This window comes from Poromitra crassiceps, assembly GCF_964638095.1.
Source record: "Poromitra crassiceps genome assembly, chromosome: 22".
Lineage (NCBI taxonomy): Eukaryota > Metazoa > Chordata > Actinopteri > Beryciformes > Melamphaidae > Poromitra > Poromitra crassiceps.
The window spans coordinates 9,376,784-9,397,225 of record NC_139647.1 but is presented as its reverse complement, the minus strand read 5'-3'; the positions used below and the strand labels follow the sequence as shown (position 1 = coordinate 9,397,225).

General features: G+C 48.8%; 1 protein-coding gene across 2 annotated transcripts; it reads right to left on the bottom strand.

The window, feature by feature from the left end:
- Window positions 1-1,436: 1,436 nt before the first annotated feature.
- ism1 (isthmin 1) lies at window positions 1,437-20,015 on the bottom strand. Of its 2 annotated transcripts, none has more exons than XM_083658550.1 (6): window positions 19,070-20,015; window positions 8,516-8,740; window positions 7,273-7,555; window positions 3,635-3,778; window positions 3,368-3,457; window positions 1,437-2,960 (listed from the first exon to the last, which is right to left on the bottom strand). In XM_083658550.1, the coding sequence occupies exons 1-6, from the start codon at window positions 19,208-19,210 to the stop codon at window positions 2,443-2,445; spliced, it is 1,401 nt and encodes a 466-aa protein (XP_083514676.1). In that variant the 5' UTR covers window positions 19,211-20,015; the 3' UTR covers window positions 1,437-2,442. The 2 variants fall into 2 exon arrangements, with proteins under 2 accessions (XP_083514676.1, XP_083514677.1); XM_083658551.1 differs by having other exon boundaries at window positions 8,516-8,737.
- Window positions 20,016-20,442: the final 427 nt, after the last annotated feature.

The window sequence follows — 20,442 nt, the reverse complement described above, 5'->3', positions numbered from 1 at the left end:
CGTTTACATAACTTTTTCTTAAACAGAAGATGCTGTGAAAGTGCTAAATGTAAATGAGCATATTCATCCTTGGGGAAAAAAAGTAAACTCCTCAATATTCTCACTTTACAAACACACTTAGTGTAACAAGGGAGACTTTATCTTTCATAATATATCAGATTTGTTCTAAATATGGATTTAAACCCTTTTCAAACAGTAATTGTTATGTCGGTAATGCTTAGCTTAATCCAAAAAGGGGCTTAAATACTTTTAAAACAGTACTTTGAAAATCAAACATCAAGAATGCAAAATGCCAAGTTTTCCGATAAACACCCAGTTAAACTTTAAAAATCAATCAATCATTTGTATATTTACTATAGTGTACAGATTTGTGAATTTTCAATGAGGGAAAAGGAGGGGAAGTCATTTTAAGGATTTTAACAAGACTTGAAATATCGCATGCTCATTTCTAATTGTGCGCCGCGAGCCCGAACCCGCGCCTTATTATAGTAGTGAGATAATTGAACCTTTTTTGTGTGGAAAAGCCACATCAGACACAAATGATTAGTCAAAGTAAAGTATTTGATAGACATCTTAAAACATGACTTGGAGCTTTAAAAAAAGGGAATTATGTGCTTTCTGTTCGCCGTGCAAAGTGATTTACAGCAGGTATTTGAGAGTGAGCCGTCGATATGGGAGGCTGTGTTGTTGAGGATAAATTGCTTGTTGTACAGTCAGTGAAGGACGCGTGCAGAGGAATCCGTATGAATAGTGAAGCGGGGGGGGGGAGCAGCAGATTGCGAGTAGCGCCGCCCGGAGGGGTTTGCGGAACGTGCTGGGGCCTGCTGCACTATGGAGCCGAGCCCTGCACCCGGCCCAGCTGAGCCGCGCACAGGAATGAGGGCACCATGAATGGCTTTCTCTGTGCGCGACAATGACTGCAGCACTCAGCGGAGAGAGAGAGGGAACGGTCAGAGGTCCCCCGCTATGGAAAGGGCTGTATTCAGTGTGCGTGCGTGTGTCTGTACACTGAGAAATTACTCAGGAATGTGAGGAGACATGCCAAAGACAAAGAATTTGAGTCGCATTCAAGGGAAAGGGAACCTTAGCCGCCTCCTCCTCGCCCTGCGAAAGGAATATCACAACCCCATCAAAAGGACGAGCCCGAGAGCCACACTGGATGGAACTAATGGAAGTCTTGTGCACTGGCTTATAGGCTGTTGGAGGAGTTTAATTGGTAGGGTTGTGATGAATTTTCTCTGACAGCAGGGGGCGAATCTAATAGCAGCTGATCCAACTCAACTGGGCCTAGTTCACTGGCGATATCCCACTAAGCTTGTTAATATCCACCTAGAGATAATTGCCACGATGATAACATAAAAGGTAAGGTCATCAAGAGAGAAGTCGGTAAAGCAAAGCAAAGGACGTTTTCCAATGACACATCAAGTGGATTTATTGTATTTTATTTATTTAAAGATTTAGATCTCAAAAAATCTTTCCATACAACTGTATTCACACATTCTTTATAATCTATGGAGGGTTTAAATCCTAACTTGAGATAGGGGATCCACACATCGATGACACAAGTTTGAGCGAGGCAAGTTATCTCAAGTTAGCATTCGGCCGTACAGTACCGTGAATCAGAAACCACAATCATGGACACCCAACTCAGACACAGCTACCACTTAATAAATACTTTACAAAAATAATGCAGGCTTTTGTACAATGAAGAGGTCGGGGGCCGTGTCGGAGACACACAAAAAAGGCGGTTGTAAATTATTTGTAAAAAATAAAATAAAAATGTGCATGCTAAATGAACATACAAGCATACATGAGAACCTGGATATTACCATCGACAAAACACGGAAAAGGGGATCGGATTTGTCCCCAGTCCTCTGCAGGCTATGGATGAATGCAACCCCCCCTTTCCAAATGCCTTCCTGGAGGATCTTATTATTCTGCCTATTATCACTGGCCTCTGAAATTCAAACATAAACAATCTATGGAGACAAACAGAGACATCCTAAACGGACAGTCCTACAACAGGAATTTTCCCTTTTGTGAATATAAACTGAGTTCTCCCTTTCGTGACAACACTGAAAGAATTATAATTGGCAAGATAATTACTGACAAAAATCATAATTTATGTTACACATTTTTTCCGAGGCATATTTTATAGGGGGGAAAAAACAACAAAAAAACATCAACAAAAACACCTTGTCTCTGGTTTTGGTGATGACAAGAGAAGTTCCTTGTGTCCGTGTTGAGAGATCTGGCTCTGCTTGGATCTCCGTTCCTCTTCATGTTGGCTCAAAAGAACAGTCAGTCCTGTTCCGCAGGGCCTCAAAGTTCCTCTGTTATTTGAGTGAAAACGGAATAAATGCGAGATGGTTTCAGCACCATTTGCGAGGTTTAGATGAAAGTTTGAAGCAGTGTGTGTGTTTTTTTTTTCCCTTCACTCGTCTAGAACTCCCTGGCTTCTTCAAACTGTTTGTAGTAGTCCTCATCCTGGGGATTCTCGGGACACTTCTGCCCGTTGTTTGGCGGCCTGGCCTGGTTGTAGCGGCTCCAGTCCCCCTTGCAGATGATCCAGGGCAAGATGTCCACCTTGTAGTGCAGGTCGGCCGAGAACTCGGTGCTGATGAGGTTGGGCGTGCCCGCCCCCTTGCCGCGCGTCACGAGCTTCATGCTGTCGTCGTAGCAACAGTGCTGCGCGGCCAGCGTGGTGGACTCCAGCGTCAGCATGGAGCGGATACAGTAGCGCGCCGTGGGCTTGTAGATCTCCAGCTTCTCCTTGGGCCCGCTGGCGTCCTTCCAGCGGAAGTCGCGGCGCGTGGCCGGGTCGTGCACGTCGGCCGTGCTGTACGCCACCTCGGTGGGGTAGGAGCAGGGGCAGCTGGGGAGGTCGTTGGTCACCTTGGTCATGTACTTCTTCAAGAATTCGCTCTTGCAGTTCATCCAGCGCTCGCAGCTGTCCGTGTCTGGAAGACATTAGGGGTCAGAGTTAAACGCTGCGTTCGCCCTCGCGAAGACGCGACACCCCCCTCCCCCCGCCTCATGTTAGAAGATGAAAACAGGAGTGGAAGAAGGTGTAAAGTGTGATGGAAGGTGCGTTTCTTCATGGCTGAGCTCTGAGATGATTGGGAACAGACAGACGCAAAGAGGCCTACTAGAGCATACTAGAACTTCCATCTCTGCTCAGTAATGGGGCACGGCCACAGCCTGAGGACTGCTAAGCGTGCTCAGGGACACTGCGCGCTGCACTGCTGCTAAGCGTGCTCAGGAACACTGCGCGCTGCACTGCCGCCCGATGTCTGTGACAGTGTAAGAACATGTGACTGAGGGATCGCCTGCTGCAGTAAGACTAGGAGAGCAGAGAGACACTCACCGACACCAAAGAGCTCGGTGGCGTTGAAGTCGTCCGTTCCAGCCAGCAGGCTCACTTCAGTCGCCGCCGTCTTGAAGGCATCTTCAATCCCTTTGGAGAGATGAATGCTCAGTGAATGGTGGATCACAGGATGAAAGCCATCAAGAGACTATTCAATCACACACACTTGGAACCCCATCTTCTAATATCCATGACCACTGTCTCTACTATAGAATTAGTACTTGTGTATGATGAAGGTAATCCGGAATAAAGACATGTCCTCTTTACCTGGGCAGTTGGGCATATCACAGGTACGCGACTCGGTGGCCGTACAGGCGTAACCGCAAGACCTGGTTCTCTTCTGGTTGCCGTTCCCGCAGGTGACGCTGCACGCCGACCAGTTACTCCAGTCGCCCTCTCCGTCAATATAGTCTGTGAGAGAGAGAGAGAGAGAGAGAGAGAGAGAGAGAGAGAGAGAGAGAGAGAGAGAGAGAGAGAGAGAGAGAGAGAGAGAGAGAGAGAGAGAGAGAGAGAGAGAGAGAGAGAGAAAGAGAGAGAGAGAGAGAGAGAGAGAGAGAGATAGTCAGCTTTGATGCAGGCCACATGCTGTACTTAGCCAGGCCTGTTAGCATGCCTCACTAATAATAAGTGGGGGGAGGACATGAAAGGGGAAAGGGGGCGGGGGGCAGCCTCAAAGTTCTTTTTGACTTTGACCCTCAAACCAGATACCAGGCAAGCCTGCACCCCAGCCCCCCAAACCCCCCCCCCCCACACACCACACACACACATAACATTCGTGGCAGCATACAGTATGGTGTGTGTGTGTGTGTGTGTGTGTGTGTGTGTGTGTTGTCAGTCCGCGAAATATCCGGAAAGCATTTTGCAGTTTCCGACAAAGCTGGGTGACATCCAGAAGGCAGTTTACAAATAGGAACGTTCTCCAAGCTGCAGCGGGAGGAGATACCTGCTGCTGCAGTCTCCTCAGCACCCGGGAGGGCACTGACTGGACACACAGTGCACTGACTGGACACGCAGTGCACTGACTGGACACACAGTGAGTGCACTGACTGGACACGCAGTGCACTGACTGGACACGCAGTGCACTGACTGGACACACAGAGCACTGACTGGACACACAGTGCACTGACACAGTGCACTGACTGGACACACAGTGCACTGACTGGACACACAGTGCACTGACTGGACACACAGTGCACTGAACTGGACACGCAGTGCACTGACTGGACACACAGAGCACTGACTGGACACACAGGGCACTGACTGGACACACAGTGCACTGAACTGGACACGCAGGGCACTGACTGGACACAGTGCACTGACTGGACACACAATGCACTGACTGGACACACAGAGCACTGACTGGACACACAGGGCACTGACTGGACACACAGGGCACTGACTGGACACGCAGTGCACTGACTGGACACACAGGGCACTGACTGGACACGCAGTGCACTGACTGGACACACAGAGCACTGACTGGACACGCAGGGCACTGACTGGACACACAGTGCACTGACTGGACACACAGTGCACTGACTGGACACACAGTGGACTGACTGGACACACAGTGTGGAGTGCACTGTCTGTCTCTGGCTAGTGATTCATTGGTTCTCAAATGGGAAGTGAAATGGCAAGAAATCCTCTTTAGCTCCAATTATCATTCAGCAGATGACTGTAATGGGGATACATGGAAACAGTTACAGTGGTGGGCTGTAGGGCCAATGCATCCCAGACACCCCCCCCCCCCCCCCCCCCCTTACACACACACACACACACACACACACACACACACACACACACACACACCTTGAAAGCAATTTACGTCATCAATAAGAATTATTGGCACGTTGGGATAGAAGTATTTCTGGCCCGGGTCAGAACCCTCCATATAAACCCAACCGCCCCCCCCCCCCCCCCCCCCCGCCGCCATCGCCATCTGCCCCTCATTATGAGCATTTTGTATGAATACAGAGCAGATAGCCATCTAGCTCCCCTCCCCTCCCCTCCTCTATTCCACATTATGGCCAAATAAATGGTGGCACCTCGTCCTGAAGGTTGCTGCATACAGAGAAGAACGTGTGAACAGGCAGCACTCAGCCCACAGACAGGAGGACTAGATGCAGTATCAGTGGCTTAATATGACTGACACACTGCCAATCCACAACCATGAGGATTATGATTGTTATTTGATGTGAAACCAGCAGAGTAACGGGGATCAAATGTTCTTGTTCACTGGTGTGGTGTGGAACAAGGACGAGCGAGAGCTGACCGCAGTGATAAGCCAAAAACATTCAACATGCTCTACTATGGGTTTGACAAAGGGGGGAAAAAAAACTGTTGATGAAATCTGGTTCCTAACCGCCGTAGTGCAAAGTGTGCAACTGGATAAAATGTCATTTTCCTCAGCGCACACATTCTTGTCCGACCGTGTTGGTTTTGGGCGTGCTGCAACACGGCGAGGACGGATACCGTACGACAGCGGGTGTGAATTCCTCCACGCCACGGCAGATTTATCTGCGAGGTTACGTTTGGAGAGTGTTGTGAGAATGCTGAGGCAGCCTAACAGTGCTCCTGCTGTCCAACTTTCATGTTGGGGTGGTGTTGTCACGCAGCCAGCTCCACACCACACACAGCCAGCTCCATGCCCCACACACAGCCAGCTCCACACCACACACACAGCCAGCTCCACAACACACACACACAGCCAGCTCCACACCACACACACAGCCAGCTCCACACCACACACACAGCCAGCTCCACACCACACACACAGCCAGCTCCACACCACACACAGCCAGCTCCATGCCCCACACACAGCCAGCTCCACACCACACACAGCCAGCTCCACACCACACACACAGCCAGCTCCACACCACACACAGCCAGCTCCACACCACACACAGCCAGCTCCACAACACACAGCCAGCTCCACACCACACACAGCCAGCTCCACGCCACACACAGCCAGCTCCACACCACACACACAGCCAGCTCCACACCACACACGCAGCCAGCTCCACACCACACACAGCCAGCTCCACACCACACACAGCCAGCTCCACACCACACACAGCCAGCTCCACACCACACACAGCTCCACACCACACACACAGCCAGCTCCACACCACACACACAGCCAGCTCCACACCACACACACAGCCAGCTCCACACCACACACAGCCAGCTCCACACCACACACAGCTCCACACCACACACGGCCAGCTCCACACAGCCAGCTCCACACCACACACACAGCCAGCTCCACACCACACACACAGCCAGCTCCACACCACACACACAGCCAGCTCCACACCACACACAGCCAGCTCCACACCACACACACAGCCAGCTCCACACCACACACAGCCAGCTCCACACCACACACAGCCAGCTCCACACCACACACAGCCAGCTCCACACCACACACACAGCCAGCTCCACACCACACACAGCCAGCTCCACACCACACACAGTTTCACACAACACACACAGCCAGCTCCACACCACACACAGCCAGCTCCACACCACACACACAGCCAGCTCCACACCACAGAGGAATCCATCTTCTAAAAGCGTGTTAAAGGCTTCAATCAGGAGCTTTCAGAGGCCGGCCTGGGATGACTGCTGCACTTATTATGGTGACAGCTTAAATCAGCAAATCTGCAAATGACAGATTCCACATCAGACTATGGCCATCTGTGCAAATGCTGCAGACCCGTGTTCAAATAGGATCTGGCTAAACATTCTTCTTCTAATGTACACTCATTTCCTGTAGACAAAAAAGCATGCAGACGCACACAAACAGGCCCGTACGCAGACGCACACAAACAGGCCCGTACGCAGACGCACACAAACAGGCCCGTACGCAGACGCAGGCATTCACAACAACACCCCCACCTCACCGTATTCAGCTTGAGCCTTGCTTCCTCCCGCGGCGCCTCCTCTCCTGTCCCAGTCTCCCCGCGGCCGGAGGAAGTTGCTGTCCTCGGCGTTGCTGCCGTACGAGTGGTCCGGCTCCTCCGCTCGATGTGGGGTGGAGGCCGAGGAGGAGGAGGAGGATGAGGCGGAGGAAGTGTGAGGCCACCAGTTTCTCCAGTTGGGAGACGCCCAGCTGGGTTTGTTCTCTTTACGGAGGCCCTTCTCGGTCTCCGGGCCCTCCAGTCCGTCCACCACTTCAATGGTCACCTGGTGTAGAGATGAACAGGGTCGATATACACAGCGTGGATCACTGGAGGTGCAATTTCATCATCAGGTGGTCATCGAGATCTACTTTTGGAGAGAACGAGGCTGTATGGGGGGCAGGGCAGGGCGGTGACACTTTCTGATACCCCCCCCGACGACTCCCAATAGGCCCTCTGCAGTCCCTCACCCCACCCCCACCCCCACCCGCCTTCTGTCCTCCTAACACATGTGCCTCGCAGATGAGGGGGGACCTCCACCCCTGCTCCACACACACAGCCACCCTCCCTGCCTCTCTCCACCTAAACACAAAGTTCAAAGGGCTACTCAGCCTCCTCCAGACCATGAAAGCCAGATGAATCCCAGGATCAAAGACGCACCACCCCTGCCCCCTCGTTCCCCCGAACCCCACCCCTCACCCCCCCCCCCCCCCCCCACCCCGCCCCCTTCTCACACACCCTCACTCCCTTTGCTCGATCGCCCCGCTCTCTTCTTCCCACATCTTGAGATGTGAATACACTTTGTTCCTGCTGGGGTTTAGCAGCGATGCTCTGGACCCCCTCGCTGGATTAGACAGGAGAAATGATTTCAACATGGCAGCCATCTGCACACTGAGGGACTTATGGGCAAGGGCTGGCCACACATTTACATAAGCTGCAGTCAGTCTTCCTTTTGCACATGGGGGCTACTAGTGAGCCATTGCTGGTTAGCGTCTGCCTTTCAGCTGTCATTATGATGGACGTGAGATTTGACCTCAGTGTCTATCTTAAGCTTCGCTCCGAGCCAGCGAGTGTGAGGGGGGGGGGAGAGAGGAGGAAGTGGGTGGAAAAAGGGGGTAGCGATGTGCACCAAACTACTCTGCCTCTTCCTGTTTGCTCTCCCTGCCCCCCTGTGTGCTTGGGTAGCCATGTCTTACGAGCGAGTTGAAAGCATGAAAGCGCACCGCGCAGACACACATGGTGTTACCTGGATGTTGGGATTCTGGCCATTGATGTCGGCTTTGGAGAGGTCCGGGAAGTTGTGCAGGTCTAGGAGGAAGGCTCCCGGGCCGTCCCGCTGCAGGCTGCTGCCGGTGCCTTGTGCCCAGGGGAGGGTGGCGGGCCGGTGGGCCAGCCGATGCTCCGGGCCCGACCTCCGGTCTTCAGGAGCCAGCTGGGACGATGAGCTGCTTTCTGCATTGATATTGTTCTGCTAAGGACAGAAAAGGAGGCACAAACAATATTAATAAACATGCTAGAGACGCTGTAAAATTTTTTTTTTTTTTTAAAGGTATACTATGCAACTTTTTTAGGGCCCTTCAAACGTAAACAAACATGTTTGTTTTTTTACATTTTAAAGTATCGTTTCGCTCCGACAGAGCTCTTGATACAAGGAATATCCGTTTGTAAATGATGTACCCATAAACAGTGTTTACATTTGTACTGTCTGTAAACATTGGAGCAAAACAGGCTGGTTTTTTGAGTTATGGTGGGTTAATAACAATTAAAAGAGCACATTGTCATCGAGAAGTCCTACTCTTCAAGAGTATGACTTTAAGATGTAAAAAAAAAAAAAAAAAAAAAAGTTTATGTTTGAAGGGCCCTAAAAGAGTTGCATAGTATAGCTTTAAATATTGTCTATGCTATTTTTTATATGTACAAAATGACAAATAGGAACAATTGAATAAAGGTCTGTTTGTTTTCTAAGTCAAAACTCATTCACATGACTTGTCCAGTTGGTTCCTCTTGGACCCCTTGAGTGGGACCCCACACACAACATTTCTTACAAGCACATACTATACGGACGGTAGCGCCACATTACTGTCGATATTATATGTTTGTTTTTTCTTTCCTTTCCTGTGTCTGAGCTTGTTCGTTTGTTTTGTTTGTATATTGTTCAAATTGAAATTGAAAATAAAATATATATATAAAAAGAATGACTCATTCACATAAGCCCAAGCAGGTATGAATGTAGTGCCTGAGGTGCGGTTATATCTCCCTTGGCATCTACACACTCGGCAACAGCAACATTAGCTTGATCTCTCATGTTGACAAGGGCTTCGTGTGGCCGTGACCTCTTCCCTAACTCCTGCAGACAGCCTGGGAGCCAGCCAGCGCGAGGGAGGGGGCCACTGACTGCAACACCTAGGTCAGCATCAACAACAACAACAACACACCAAAACAACAAACCCCACTCCTGTCTGCCTCCACCAGAATATATAAACCATCTACAGTCTATACTCTATATTCAGAGCCCATGTCACAGTTGGACTGCGTTTTGTGCCCCCCCCCCCCCCCCCCATTTTTAACTGACAGAAAATACGACTCTTTACCATAGTATTATGATGTGGACATACTGTATATAGCATCTTATGGTTCTGGTGCCGGTCGGGACGAAACGAGCCATGATGTGAGGCGGGGATGGTTTCGTTTACGTCCAGCAGCACTATACACAGAAACCTAAGCAAACATCGCAAAAATAATTGCTTCTGCCGGTCTTGTAGACAGAAAAGCAGTCCCGTCGTCTGACAGGGGGGGGGGGTTGTAAATCCGTCCCCGAAAGGACAGTCGAGGCATACGTCCCGTGTCCCGTGTCCCGTGTCACGTACGCACAGAAGGAGCAATTACTCCTCAGTTGGACAGACAGCCAGAAGTAGTCGGCAATCATCCGTTCTGGGGTGGCAGAAAATAAGATCAAAGAGAGCCATCCATCACGGCCGTTGTTTTCGTTTTTCATCGGACCGTTCCTCCCTCCCTAGTGTTTTTGTGGCCGAGCCGAGGCCTGAGAATATGGCAGCAGTGCTGTATGGTTGTGGTGGCCGGTCACAGACAAAGTGTCAGCTCCGTCACATTGTGGTTGGGCATAAAAGCCCCCCCAGCGAGCGGGAGCCGCTTGTGTCCGGCCAAGGTGCACTCTGGGACAATATAGGGCCCCGCGAATGGGAGCTACACAGCGCGAGTGCGAGGAATCTAAATGTACATACATGGAGCGCGCCTTGGTTACGCAACCGCAGAGCACAGCGGCAACTTTCATATCCATTTAGCATCCGTGTGTGAAGCCAATTCAGTACCAGAACCAGACTGCTGCATATATGTTAAGAATTTCAAAAACTTTCAGTATACACTTTTTCTCTATGTGGACTATCGCCGTAATTATAGCCATCACATAATTGCCCATAATTTTGAGGAAAAACTGTAGATAACTTTTTTTTGCATGATTCCACCAAACAAGAAGAGGAAGCGGTTTTTCAGACATGTCGAGTTTATAATAAACAAAATCATAAAATTCGAAGAAGAGAGCTAATTAAAACATTCTGAAAAATGGAGATTCCAATTAATACCACAAACGATTTTCCGCGCTGACCGAAACCGATCAATTATGGCTGAGAGATAAACAGGATATTATGGAGAAGGTCATTTTGGAAATGCCGGCATAGTTTTACACACCCGCCCGCCACTATCCAGCTTTTATGTGGACATCATCATAGGAGCCTCTTTGGCTCTATCGCAAGTGCTTTGAGATGCCCATGTGATAACCCGGCCTTTCAAGTCCCGAGCCTTCAGAAGTCACTCAATGGACTGAGCAGGCAGAGAACCCGACCCAGATCTCATTCAAAATCTCACACTTTTACCAGCTTCAATGTGTGACACAAAGAAATGACAGGTGAGCTACAGTAGAGTTGGTTTACAAAGGTGTAACTGATAAAAAAAATATACAATGTTCTTTTGCCCTTAGGCCCTACAGCAGTGTTTGAGATACTGACACCACAAATGGCCTTTCAAACCATTGGATTGAGCGTTGCCAGAAAACACTTGGAAAGATTTCACGCTCACTAACCGATCCTGAACGTGCTCCAGCGACGCGGCTTGGAAAACGTTGCTCAGTTCATTTCCTACAATATAACCCTTTACTTAACTTAAAAGAACGTCTGCATGTGTCACACGACTTGTGGCCATGCAGCTGCCAACCAACACAAATCATTTTTCAGAATTGTTGCATTATGAAACTCGGGGACAATGACTGCAACCAGAATCATCCATTATCCAGTTCAACACTGAATCTTTGACTTTGACGAGGGTAAGGGCGACGGGTGACTCGCCCAGCTTGATTTCTTGTGGACCCCTTGCGTGGGATCCCATGTACAACATCTCTTACAAGCACATAAGCACCTCACGCAGCTGGTGGTAGCACCACGTTGGAATATAATATATATTATGTATGCCTTTGTTTCCCCTGTGTCTGACTCTTGAGTTTGTTCAATTTTGTTCTTTGTGTTCCAAAAAAAACAAGGACCAAAATCCAAAGACATGTTACTTAGGGTTAATCCGAGGGATCAGTGTTGGTAAAAAAAAACGGCTCACTGGGGGTAACTTTATAATGGCACCCTATGGAGCCAGCCTTGAGTGTCTCACTCTAGCCGACTGTGCTGTTTACTCAATTCACTTCCTTTTAAAAAGCGACAGTTCACCCAACTTTAACACGACATGCATATTATACATCAGACTCTTGAGCTACTTCTGCTCTCACTCAGAATGTCAAAATATAAGCGATGTGATGTATAGTTTTTGAGATATTAAGGTTTCCGGGTGGTTGTGATGTCACGCTGATTCGTCCTGTGCTCCTGTCACTCCGTGTGTGTGAGGTACTGGCAATTCTAACTGGAGTTCCAAGGGCCAGCAGTTAAAAATTTGCCATCTGGCTAACACTGGCACACTGACAGTAATCTTCATGAATGTGTATTGTCCCTCAAATAAATAAATAAATAAAAATAAATAAATTGTGATTACTACCAGGGCAACACTTGAGTGTTTCAATCAGACTGGAAGGTCCGTCGACTTGAAGCCTGCTTGTAAACATAATCAATGTGTGCTTTTATAGTACGTGCACATCAATGTGCTGTGATTACTTTTTGATTTGGTGCATATAAACATCATATCTTGTCCTGATGATTATGATCAATCCAAATGTACAACCGCCAACCAGTGGTAATAATTAGGCAATCAAACCAATTATGATCCAAAAATCCAAATAAGAAAGCAACACCAACGTTTCCCTGCAGTCAAAAAGGGAATTCATCCTTAAGAAAACAGCGATGAACAGTAAAACCAAGCAACCTTGCTAACCTCGCAAGCCAGTTGGATTCTCGCGAGATCTTGATAACGGAGCTGTGATTTAAGCCCCTCTGTCCACCTCACACTGATGGCAACGAGTGAGCTTCATTCTTCAGTTATTCACATAGCATAAAACATATTAATACAAAACACCACAAAAAAGAAATCTGATACGAAAGGCTATTTTCTGATGCTGTATTATTTGGAGAAAACTTTTGTCTGGGTCTTTTCAGCACCCCGGACAAATTCGATGATGAGGCCATGAACGTTCACTTTGCTGTGCGCTGACTTGAGAAACTTGTTATCTGTAATATCGTGCTTGGATTTAAGAGAAAATAATCAAGGACTTGAAAGTGATTGGATTTATAAAGAGGTCCTTAACCCATTGATACCTGATGCAGCATTTGCGTGTATATCCCTCATTTGTGTGCGTATCCCCTTTAAGACCGCGAACCGCGTTAACGCGGTTCGCGGTCTTAAAGGGATACACACACAAATGCTGCATCAGGTATCAATGGGTTAAACGTGGTTGGATTTAGTCGACCGGAATCTCTGAGTTACTTTGAGACTTGTGGTGCCCTCTGTAATCTCAAAATCCCCCTATAATAAATGTTTTATGTCATCAGTAGTGCTGGGCCAAGTTTGATACACTTTCTTCCTTAGTATATCTACAGTATCACTCTCCAGTCTCCACGCTACAAGCATGCAGCGATTTGCTGATTGCCGAGCTGTCATTGGCCGTTCTGCTCTCGTAGGCGTTCTTAGCTCAAATATGCGGCTGGTCGCCTAGGTAACGTGCGGTGGATACATTTATGATTTAATTTCTCCCCCCCCCCCCCCCCCCGGCTTTATTGCTTGAAACGTCCTTGAAATGTATCATTACAAAACAGTGGCAACCCTGAAGTTGCTAAGTGTAGTGTAGTGTGTGTGTGTGTGTGTGTGTGTGTCTGTGTGAACAACAGTGCTGTTTGTGTGTGAGTGTGTTGTTCTTCATCATCATCTTCTGGCAAACAGCTTGCAGGTGCCGATTGTGTGTTACAGATGGAAATGGAAATTAAATGAATTTAATGTAAATAAAATGATCCAAATCTTGGGGGGCAATTTGAGCACCGTCGTCGATCACGGCTTTTCGAGACATTCTGAGATTTTGGCCCTTTCCCCTGGCTAATTTCCTACACTGTTTGACATGGGTTTGACTGTCAGCTGTAGGCCAAAAGTTTGACTTACATAGTGACAGTAACTAGAGGGCTGGGAAACTGAGCCATGGCCATTTCAGATGTCTACTAGGCTAATGAAATTCGTGAAGGTGCTCAGGGAACAACGGCAATCAACAGAAATCCTTTAGGGAAGATGCTGTATTGAGAGTGCCTTTGTGTGTCATCATGGCAAAAAGTGGTCCTGGAGACACCTATTGTAGCGGGAACTACCACAGAAGACGTTTTGAGTACTTTGACAGGTGTTTATATGTCTGTCTGTCTGTCTGTCTGTCTGTGGACAGATTTTGGGAACGCGATAGCGTCGAAACCGTGCAAGATGATGCAGTCACAAAACTTTACGGGTGTGTAGTTGACATCAAAATAAGCAAGGGGGCCGCCTCCCCCACGCCCACTTTACGCCCCTGGCCCAAATTTATTTAGGTCGCGGGCCGTGTGATCCCATCGCGAGATGGTCTCGTTTCTTTCTTTTTTAAATCAGATTTCCTCCTGTTTTCTCCCCAGTTGTTCTTGGCCAATTCCCTGCTAGGGTGTCCCGGTCGCTGCTCCACCCCCTCTGCCGACCTGGAGAGAGCCGTAGACTAGCACATGCTTCCTCCTATACATGTCGCTTCTTTTCACCTGACAGTGAGGAGTTTCACCGGCAGTAGATAGCACGTGGGTGAATCAAGCTATTCACCCCAATTCCCCTCCCCCCCCCCCCCCCCCCCCGAACAGGTGCACCGAGCGACCAGAGGAGGCACTAGGACACATACCCTAAATCCAGCTTCCCACCTGCAGTATGGACGCCCGGCACGGCCCGACCAAGCCGGCGGAAACACAGGGGATCGAACCTGCGACCCTCATGTTGTTGGTAGGCAGGGAATCTACCGCTGCACCGACGCCCTTATTTCTGATCATTTTAACTTTCAGATAGTATGGCTCCATTTAGCCACTAATCATAAGGCAATATTCTACGCTGAGGAAACATTTCACTACAGCACTTTCATCTGAACAGTCAACTCCTCCCAGACATGATGGTCTGCCATTAGAAGGAGTTCCTCAGTGCTGGCGTTCAGTTCTTTCTCTCTAAAGCTCTTTAATGATAATGACACAGATGCCAAACCACCACGCCATGAAAAGGACGTCAAAGAACAAAGCACATGGCTTTCTTTGTCGCCCCACTGTTACTTCACATGTGTGTCTGAAGTACCGCGCATCAGGCGACATGTGTCTGAAGTACCGAGCGTCAGGCGCAAACCAAAAGAGTGAAATCACATGTTGTCTGTCTCCCTTGACTTGAGTCTCTGTGTGGGACTTCAAAATCTTAGAAAGGCGCAGAGGAAAAAAAAGTGTCTTAAATATAATATAGTGAATAGAATTAAAGCTTTGAACTGAATTGTAAATGGGGGAAACGTGCGAGATAACACTGCTGAGAAGAAGAACATTGTCCATCACACATATGCAGTGCCAGACAGCAGAAAGGGAAGGGAACCAAACTGCTTTTTTAAGCACTGACACTTCACTGGTGTTCAGTCAGTGTTCCACCAACCAGTGTTCTTATACTGGGAGTGTATTTCAATGTGGTGGTAGCTCAGTAGTGGGAGTAGCACTGTAGCACAGTATTTACTTGTAGGAACCAGAATAGCCAATATTGGTCCCTGAGTGAGTGCTTATGAACCCATACAAGGCTATGCCAAAAACTGGAAATGTTATGAGTCTGTGTGAGCGTGTCAAATGGTCTCAACACAGTAACACATGTCCATATTAGGATATTCCCCCCCCCCCCCCACACACACTTTTTCCTTTTTAACCCAATCGATATTTCAGTAAATCAAAAAACCACAAAAAGCATTGTAAAATGGAAAAACACAGAAAATGGGAATAGTCATTGGAAAGGAACGACTTTGCGTATCCCCAGAAAATAAATTCCTGCTCAAGAAAATACAATTCCAATTCCCGGGAATGTCGACATAAACTCTTTTCCAATGCACTCTCAGTGGACTTTTATATCCTTTAAACATGGATTTATACTAGTCAATTCAAGCCATTTTTTCATGAAGACAGACAACAGTCCACATTCACCAATACAGACCAGTCTGTTCACAGGACAAACATATACAGACCAGTCTGTTCACAGGACAAACATACAGACCAGTCTGTTGACAGGACAGACATTTAAACTCAGCAGTGTCCCCTGCCTGGCAGCTGAGTTCAGAGCTCGTACGTGCGGCTCATCTGAGATCTTCCTCAACACGAGATGGACGTGCTTTAATTTGAAGATCAAAAGTGACACAGCATCCCTCAGTTCATTCTGCGGGCCTCCCAGGGCGTCACCCCCCCCCCACACACACACACACACACACACACTGAGAAGACCCCCACCCTCAGAAGAAGCCATGAATGAACCTTGCACAACATAAGCCACCCCCTCCCCTCCCCTCCCCTCCCTCCTCACGGCATCTCCTCTGCTTTTCCCGCGTCCCCCTGCTTCACTTTGTGAGGGCTGCTTAAAGGGGCATGACTCCATTTTCAATTGGGAGCAACTCAGGGGGCCACTACCCCCCCCCCCAGGGAGGCTGGCAGGAAATGAAGGCAGCACACATTGTGCCAGATGCTTCTCAACGCTACACTTAAGTGGAGAAGAAGAAGACTATCCTTCCCGACGTGTCACATGCCTCATACTGGGAATAGTGTGTGCGTGTGTGTGTGTGTGTGTGTGTGCTTATTGACTTGTTCAAAGAGACACAGAAGAAGAGCCGCAACATTTTGGATATGGCAAAACGGTACTTACTATACTATAGGTACTGAACTGCAAACTTTTTGTGGAAAACAAGTCAAGGGTCAAGTGTCCCATGTAGGGATGCAGCACGATATATCGACAATCATCGCTATCGTATCGACCGATGTTGGTCATTTTCTTTTATATATATATATATATATATATATATATATATATATATATCAGTTTCGGTCCAATGAGCAAAATAAACTCAACTCTTAATATCAGTTATCGGCCCACAATTTTCATATTGAGAGGAAACGATGCAGTAAATCTATGATTTATGGGCTTTCCAAATGTTTGGGAAATAAAGAAAGACATTAGTTTGTGAAATTCATATCATATTCAATATCGGTTATCGGCCATAACAGCAATCGCATCCCATGATGAATCATTAACTGAATGTCACATTTTTATTTCCCGTATAGCCTATATGTTCTTACATATAGGCTGACTTTTTTTTTTATAACAGTGGTGACATCACACTTCCGAGTGGACCCAGGCTAACCTTAAACTGAACAATGGAGCTGCCTTTGTGAGTCAGTGCCGATTATTCTGGGTCGCCATGATGATTGTGCCTGTGAGGACCATAGCCTCTTCTCTGTGCCACTACAGGTGCACGGAGGCGGATCCTGTCGTTTTGTGTTCCTGTGAATGGCACTTTAAATATGACACCTTGCGATGACAATACGCCCCCTGGGCCGTGACAAGCCCGGGCCAAGGATGACATCAGCGCCTTCAGTGGCGGCCCAGTGGAGCATATCTGCACATGGTCAGAGCGGCCCCATTCATGAGCACCAAAGCGTTCAGCCCCCGTCCGTCCGTCCCACCGCGCGGCGCTGTGTGTGGAAACGCTGGACTCTCTCTCTGAAAAATTGACAGCTTTAATCCAGAATCTCAATATAAATGTGGACCAGCGACAATGTGATTGAAAGCGTGTAACTTTTTGGAATGGGTGCCATGCTGCTTCAAGTATGTTTTTTGTTTGTTTGTTTGTTTGTTACTTTGACCCGTGATAAGGACTCCCTCCTGCTCCTGGTCCATGCTGGTTCCACCCAACATTCGGCTGTGTGTGTGACAAACATTTGATAGATTCCTGGCATATTTCCTGCAGCTTTTGCACGGCCCGATATATCCAGTAGAACTCAAAAGCTTGCTGTGGTTGCATGTGCACAGGTCAGTCTGGCAGCGATGCAGTGGAGACAAGAGAAATTACGCCGGCCGGTCCTCTGCTCTGAGTGAAAATTCTTTCCATTCATTTACCCACACACCCTAATAAACCATTTATGAAGGACACCATTCCAAACCGTCCAGCGGGCACAAATACCCATTTATCATTAGGGCACAGAGTAGGCAGTGAGTGACCGAGGCGGCCTATTTCAGTGGCACGCTAAAAATACATCAAAAAGCAGCCGAAGGATGCTTAACACCCTCTAAAAACGCCTGTTGATCCGGGACCCGTCTTAACCCTCGGGTCAGCGTTTGGGGCTCTGGTGGAATCTGGGTGCTTTGCTCTGATGTTAAAACGGGCAGTTAAACTATTAAAGCTGTCTGAAGTGCTGTCCCCGCTGACAAGTGTCTCCCTTTGTGAGATTGTACAGGGGGGGGCACGTTCTAAACTGGTGGGACACACAACAACAGCAACCTCCAAAGGACTCTGTGTGACGGACAGCGCTGTCTGTGCAGACTTGTCACTAGAATCCGTATATTTAAAAATCAGCAGCAGATGCCACGTATTGCGAATCATGGGAATGATCCATTTCTTATCTTTCCATGACTTCAACCTGTTACCTTCACTGTAATCCGTTGCATGTGCTCGGAGGATCGCACATACCTGAGTGCAGTATGGAAGGGAAAACAAGGAGTGGGGCGTAAAAAAGGCTTGGCCAGAGAATCAGATGGACGCCAGACCATCCTGCAGCCACAGCTTTGGGAGAAGTTGGGGTGGGGGGCGGGGGTGCACCTTCGGGGGCTCCGCTCTGACCCCTGGGGTGACAGTGATGATGGGTCCATGATGACAGAGAACTGCCTGCAGCTATAGCGTTTAACCCCCAACAATAGGGAGGTGTGTCTGGGGATGGGGACCTGATCTCTGACCCGGCCTCATCTTCCTGTGCCTCCACTGGCTGACTGCCATTCCGGTGAGGGGGTGGGGTAGGGGGGGGGGGGCACCCTAGGGAGACCACATCCGTGTATGTCAACAATCCAGGGACCCTCAGGGAATGGAGGCTTTATATTACCTGGGCCATAGGCTCATATGAGCGTTTTTATCAAACCCATCTGTGGCCATTAAGCCTGTTTACAATGAGCCCCCTTTCATATCAGCGCACAAGAGATTTCGCATCAGATCCCCCCCCCCCACCCCAAAGCAAACATCAGCCAGCACACTGTTCTAACCATGATGGAGTCATGCCAAGAGACCCCCCCACCTCCCCCCAGAATTCCTCCAACTCACCTCCGTCAGTGAAGCGTCCTCCTGGTCCAGGCTCAGAGAGACGTTTCCCTGAGGCAGCGGGCTGGACCGCAGCACCGTGATGTGTAAGGTCAGGAGAAGTAGTCCCAGCAGCAGCAGCAGCTCCGCCGCCAGGCGCACCATCCTCTTGACGCGGCCGCTCTGGCTCTTCGGAGCCCGCGGTGTGGCCGGAGCTCCAGCACCGCCGCCTCCCGCCGCAGACACTCCGAGCTCCGGATCCGCCGGGGACGAGGAGCCGCCACACCACTTCGGAGCCACTTCGGGAATCAGAATTACAAAGTTGAAGGGAAAAGGATGGGGGAACAGTCAGTTGATCGGGGGGGGGGGAGGGAGTGCTACAGTTGAATTTGGGTCCAGCTGTTCTGTTTGTTTGTTTCTCTCCTAAATGTAGATATATCCTCTTATTTTAAACGTTAATGGTGATTGTTTATATAGTTGGATGTATGTCCCAAAATGGTGAGCGCTGTGGTGATCTGCTCGTTAAAGCGATGCATTGGGTAGGCTATTGATTGCAGGACTGCTCCAGTGCGCTCTGGTCTCTCTTGTTGCGCCCTCGTCAAATCTCCAAGCTCAGGAAACTTGCAGCCCAGTTGCCCCGAAGTGTCCCCGCCACATTCTCAGCCTCGCAGTTCACTTTCTCCTCACCTCCACTTCAACCGTAGCGCACATCTCTCGGTTCGTCCACATTCTGCGCCATCCGGCGAAAACGCTACGAGGACGTATTTCGAAGTTCAGAGGCTCTACTTTTCGAGTACAACAAAACGCGAAGAAGATAGCCCCCAAAATGTCTCCCCCCTCTTCAGACTAGTGGAGTTGTGTCCACATCAAATGCAATATTCGTCCATTGTGGTGCAGGTTGCGAGCCTACCGCAATCCAGGCGCAGGTTGGCATGCGTCTCGGGCGAGTGCTGCTGGAGGAACCACCAAGTCATACCAGAACCAGACCACGGCTCACTGAGGCACACACGCTGTTCCTGTTGTGCGCTCCTGAGGTGATTTTATACTATACGCCCCTCTGCTGGTTTGCTGTCAAGACGCCCTCCCCTTATTTAACTCTTTCGTCCCTCCAGCCAGCGGTTCCCAAACTGTGGTCCGGTCACCACCAAGGGTCCTTGAGGATGAGGAGGCTCCAGGGAGACCAACAACAAGATGGTAGTTTCATTCATCATCATTTCTTTTGGGATAATGAGAGGATGTGAGGATGAGGTTTTGCTGGAGATCCTCACTCTGGTGGGAGGCATTGACTACACAATTATTTATCAATCAACATAGCTATTAGCTAGGCCTAGACTAGTCAAGGTTACACAGAATTAAAATGGGAAAATCTTGGTGATATCTGAGAACATCTTTGTCTT